This window comes from Neophocaena asiaeorientalis, unplaced genomic scaffold (assembly GCF_003031525.2).
Source record: "Neophocaena asiaeorientalis asiaeorientalis breed wild unplaced genomic scaffold, Neophocaena_asiaeorientalis_V1.1 scaffold19, whole genome shotgun sequence".
NCBI classification, from domain to species: Eukaryota; Metazoa; Chordata; class Mammalia; order Artiodactyla; family Phocoenidae; genus Neophocaena; species Neophocaena asiaeorientalis.
The window spans coordinates 4,474,740-4,480,739 of NW_020173388.1; the positions used below are offsets into that span (position 1 = coordinate 4,474,740).

Sequence of the window (6,000 nt, forward strand, 5' to 3'; positions counted from 1 at the left end):
AAAACTAGTGTGATGTTTTAAAATATTTTATATTTAATATTAATATTTTACACACAAAACAAAACATATAGGCTATTAGGAGTGTACGATTTGTATTAACTGGGCACTACAGACCGAGTAGTCCAATGCTGAGCCCAAGTTTAAAACTGTGTCACTAAAAACACTTTTTCTTCTTTTCCAAATCTTTTCGCATCTTTGTGACCATGGGTATAACCTTATTTGGCAATAACATCATATGTTTTCCTCATGTTCCTGGCAGCTCCCAGTAAACACCCTTCCCTTCATCTAAACACCAAGGAACCAAACTGCCTAGGTTTCCTACCTAAAGTCTGAGCTTCTGTCTCCTAAAGCAATGGGTTTTTAAGGTGGCGGCAGAGAGCCATTTGAGAATCTGATGAAAGCTCTGGTCCTTAAATACCCCCCAAAATTTACACATACAACACAATTATGTGTGCATCGAGGGCTGGGGCTAGGCACCCCCTGAAGTCCATCCAAATATAGGCTATGGGTTCCACGTTAAGAACTTCTACGCTGAAGAGTTCTCTCCCCAGGATTTTGTTACTTCTCCATGAAGACAGGACTCAGGGATTGAACGGTGCCGGAGGCACGGAAACAACGCGTGATTTTGGAGGAGGTGGAGGGAAGGGTGGGAGGAATGCCGGCACCAGTATCCTGAACGGAAGAGGCGCTGCTTGGGATAAATGCCCAATACCAGGTGCGTCAGTACCCACAGCCGCCTCCTAGGCCACGCCTCCGCGTTGCCTGGCAACAGAGCTGCGCCAGGCGCACGTGCGTTAGAGGCCCTTGTTCTCCCGTCTCCCTCCCCGTGGGCAGTGGGAACAGCTAGGATCTCGGCGGGCTCCCCTGTGGCTTCGAGGGGACGTCGGAGCCAGGAGTCCCCGCCAGGAGTTAGACGACACCGGCGTGTGAGGGGCGAGGCGGAACACCATGCAGGTGGGAGTCGCGGCCTACGGCGAGCCTGGACACCCCGGCGGGGTCCCTGGCTGGGCCTGAGGCTGAGCACGATGGGGAGGGCGGCCTACAGGGGTTAGGTTCTAACATTTGTTTTCAGCTTGCGTCTCTGTCACGATTGGAGAGAAATTCAAATTACCTCTAGGAGAACGCCGTTTTTTCAACATTCAAGAAAGACTTCCGTTTGTCGCTGGAGAAAGCCTTTGGATTGCGTTTCACACCTATATCCTGGAAATCTTACTGCTGCGCTATTTCTGACTTAAGAAATAGACCATCAGCTTTAGCCCAAGTGTAATTAAATTTAAGTATCCTGCCCCACTACATTTTAAAAAGGTCAGAGAGGAAACCCTAATAAGTCGCATCTGTCTTGAGAAAGACCAGCTGTCCCTGGAGTTTCTCCTACCTGATCACAAAAACTCTGTTAAACTTCCATTAATTCGTAAGAAGGTTGCTCCTCTATCTAAAGCTGCATTATTAAGCAGAAGGCTGTGCTTTTATTTCCTGTTTTTAATCAGAGTAAAATTCTCATTTCCAACTTCAGAAAAGCTTCTTTCCACCTGCTATCCCAGATTAAAACCACTGTGATTTTTCTAGTTTTACATATTTAATTTTGGAAATCGTTTATGCTGTATAATTTATTAGGATATTTTGAACACAAATTACATATAATTTTAAAGGATATTCCTTTTGTGTTAATAATAGATTCCTAACAAGTGCGTTTCATTCCCTATGTAAAAACATTGCAAATTTGTCCTGATTTTTGTCTGCTCTTCAAGAAATAGGCTGAAATGTAATTGAGAGTAGAGACGACAGCATATTAATCTTTGTTCATTTATTTATTCATTGATTTATTCAATAGCCAGTTTATTCAGTGCTTATGTGTAGTTGTGGACTTGTTCTAAAAGAGCTTACTGTGGGGGAATAAGAGTCAGATATAACTGTGTCATGATAAATGCCATAATACCTTTATCAAATAGATTGCGGTGCCTATTTCTACTTCTCTTATTACAATTTCATAGATAATTTCTAAAAGTGAAGGGAAGATCAGAGTATAGAGCATTTACTATTAACTCCCATTGCAACTAACTCCCAGATCAGTTAAGGAAGAGCAGTCACGGAGAGGTATGAATAAAACCATAAGTATGTGATATCATGAATATCAAGAAAGAGTGTTTTAACAAGAAGAGAATGACACACTCTCCCCAGTTCTGCCTAAGAGATCAAATACAATGAAAATCCATTGAAAATAACAATATGGAGCTCATAGGTGACCTTAGAACAGTTTTGAAAGGGGTGTTGGAGGTAGAAGCCAAATTTGGAGTAGGTTGAAGAGTGAATGGGAGGTAGAAGTGGTTACAGCATATATAGACAATTATTTTATGAAGTCTGAGTAGGAAGGAGAAAAGAGAGATAGGGTGGTAGGGGGTGCAAAGTGCAGGGAGGGTTTTTTAAAAAGGTGACTGCTGGATTTTCTGATAATAGAGGGCTCAGTTATTTGGACCAACTCTCCTGCTGAATACAAGTAAAAATGCTGGCTAGAATGTAAAACCTATCTCCTTAAAAGCATCAGAGATAACGTGATAGTAAACGATGAGACCAAAATCAAAGGGAAAGTGGAAAAGCAGGTGAATGGATTTCCAGAGCTTTAAAGCCAGTTTTACCACAAGGCCATCTTAGCAATCTGCAGTTCGTTCCTGGGTGTAATCACAGGGTGACGAGGAATCAAAGGGTATGGTCCATGAAAGCATGGGAAACTAATAGGAGTGTGAACCAGATATAAACCCATGTCTAGAGGAATTCAGGGAAGGTCATCTTGATGCCTAGTGGAGCAGGGGAGAAAAAGAAAAGCAGTACAACCTATCCCCAAGAAGGTGTGGCTCAAGAGAGCTCTCACATAGATTGCAACCTAAGGCATATTGTCTGGGTGATCCAACAAACTTCAAACTGTGAATGTGATATAAATTAGTTATATACTGTAGTGCTCGTAAATACCTGGAAGAAATAGCAAATCCTCGTGCAGGAAGACATCTTTATGTTAGAATTCATGGAGATAAGTTTTCAAGGACATCAAGCAGAAATCAGTCAAAAGTAACCAAGGGAACAGGGCACAAGGGAACAGGGTACAAGGGAACAGGGCACAAGGGAACAGGGCACTATGAGTATGAACCAGCAAAAACAGACTTGCAGAGACTTCAGTTATCTGAATGATCAGAAACAGGTATAAAATAACTATGCTTATTATGTTTAAAAAAACGAAAGACCAAATTGAAATTATCTTCAAAGAGTAGGAGACTGTAAAAAGTGACCATAAAATTTGATGAAGACATTTCTATACACTACAATGAATAATAAGAAAGGAAATTAAGAAAACAATTCCATGTATAATTGCATCAAAAAGAATAAAATACTCAGGAATAAACATAAACAGGGAGGCAAAAGACTTGTACACTGAAAACTACAAAATGTTGCTGATAGGATCAGTGTCCTTATAAGAAGAGGAAGAGACACTAGAGCATGATCTCTCTCTTTGCACACACACAGAGGAAAGGCTATGTGAGCACACAACAAGAAGGTGGCCTCCTGCAAACTAGGAGAAGAGTTCTCACCAGTAGCAACCCTGCTGGCACCTTGATCTTAGACTTCCAGCCTCCAGAATTGTGAGAAAATAAATTTCTATTTAAGTCACCTGGTCTGTGATATTCTGTTATGGCATCCCAAGCAGACTAACACAGGCTGCTTGAGTGTCCTCAAAACACGGCAACTGGTTTCCCCCCAGAGCAAGTGATGAGAGAGACTGAGAGGAAAAGGCAGCAGCAGTGCCTTTTGTGGCTTGGTCTTAGAAATCACGTAGTGTCACTTCTATCATATTTTCAGTTTATTAGAAGTGAGACAGCAGGTTCAGCGTATAACTCAATGGAAGTGGGTTAAGCTTCAGCTTTCAAAAAGGTGCATGAAAGAATTTGTGAATATATTTTAAAATTATCACAATAGTTTAAAAGAAGATTAGATATAGTTGAGGGCGTTTTACAATCATACGGCATGGGGTAGCAGAAAACTTCCATTTTAATAGAGATGTTGGAGGGCAAAGTCCTGGGCTGGTAGACTGGTGGGAGAATCGTGAGGAAGTCTCAGAAAGGAAATAAACACAGAAGGGATGATCCTTAAATTCTGCATATAAAATCCACACAAATCCTTATTTGTCAGCCAAACTCCATATATATATAGGAGGTCCCAAGGTGCCTGGCAAAAAGAAACCATTAGAAAGTCAAAGAACTGAACTGATCTGAGGTTTTGGCTGCTGCCCATTTCAACTGAGGTAGTTTGATGTTTGAGTCCAACGAAGTTAACTGCCTTCAAGTATGAAAATCAACATACTTTAGAGGAACATAAAAAAATCATAAATTTCTATGATGTATCATCCTGAATGTCTAGTATGCAATAAAAATTATATAAGCAAAAGGAAAAAGAATGAAAAGCCATATTCAAAATGTGACTCGTATTCAAAAGCAAAGCAACCAATGGAAACAAATCCTGACACTATCCAGATGTTGATATTAGCAAATGAAGAATTTAAAGCAGCTATTATAAATATATTCAAGGACTTAAAGGAAAATGAATTAACAGTTGGAGAATCATAATAGAGAAATAGAAACAGTAATAAAACAAATAGAAATTCTTTTTTTTTTTACATCTTTATTGGAGTATAATTGCTTTACAATGGTTTATAACAAAGTAAATCAGTTATACATATACATATGTTCCCATATCGCTTCCCTCTTGCGTCTCCCTCCCTCCCACCCTCCCTATCCCACCCCTCTAGGTGGTCACAAAGCACCGAGCTGATCTCCCTGTGCTATGTGGCTGCTTCCCACTAGCTATCTATTTTACGTTTGGTAGTGTATATATGTCCCTATGTATGTCTCTAGTCCCTATGTCCCTATGTCTCTAGTAGGTCTGTGTCTTTATTCCTGTATTACCCCTAGGTTCTTCATGACATTTTTTCCCCTATATTCCATATATATGTGCTAGCATACGGTATTTGTCTTTCTCTTTATGACTTACTTCACTCTGTATGACAGACTCTAGATCCATCCACCTCACTACAAATAACTCAATTTCGTTTCTTTTTATGGCTGAGTGATATTCCATTGTATATATGTGCCACATCTTCTTTATCCATTCATCCGATGATGGACACTTAGGTTGTTTCCATCTCCTGGCTATTGTAAATAGAGCTGCAATGAACATTTTGGTACATGACTCTTTTTGAACTATGGTTTTCTCAGGGTATATTCCCAGTAGTGGGATTGCTGGGTCATATGGTAGTTTTATTTGCGGTTTTTTAAGGGACCTCCATACTGTTCTCCATAGCGGCTGTACCAATTCACATTCCCACCAGCAGTGCAAGAGTATTCCCTTTTCTCCACACCCTCTCCAGCATTTATTGTTTCTAGATTTTTTGATGATGGCCATTCTGACTGGTGTGAGATGATATCTCATTGTAGTTTTGATTTGCATTTCTCTAATGATTAATGATGTTGAGCATTCTTTCATGTGTTTGTTGGCAGTCTGTATATCTTCTTTGGAGAAATGTCTGTTTAGGTCTTCTGCCCATTTTTGGAATGGGTTGTTTGTTTTTGTGTTATTGAGCTGCATGACCTGCTTATAAACTTTGGAGATTTGTCAGTTGCTTCGTTTGCAAAGATTTTCTCCCAATCTGAGGGTTGTCTTTTGGTCTTGTTTATGGTTTCCTGTGCTGTGCAAAAGCTTTGAAGTCTCATTAGGTCCCATTTATTTATTTTTGTTTTTATTTCCATTTCTCTAGGAGGTGGGTCAAAAAGGATCTTGCGGTGATTTATGTTATAGAGTGTTCTGCCTATGTTTTCCTCTAAGAGTTTGATAGTTTCTGGCCTTACATTTAGGTCTTAAATCCATTTTGGGCTTATTTTTGTGTATGGGATTTTTTTTTGTCAGGGATTGATCTAATCTCATACTTTTACATGTACGTGTCCAGTTTTCCCAGCACCA

General features: G+C 40.0%; 1 protein-coding gene across 1 annotated transcript in view; it reads left to right on the top strand.

Moving 5' to 3' along the window:
• The first annotated feature begins 799 nt into the window (after positions 1-799).
• The window catches only part of PDCL2 (phosducin like 2), a 43,982-nt gene continuing 38,781 nt past the window's right edge, over positions 800-6,000 (top strand). Inside the window, exon 1 of the mRNA XM_024746718.1 lies at positions 800-954. Within this exon, the coding sequence (XP_024602486.1) occupies positions 949-954 (6 nt within the window). The 5' untranslated portion in view covers positions 800-948. The remainder of the gene's footprint in view (positions 955-6,000) is intronic.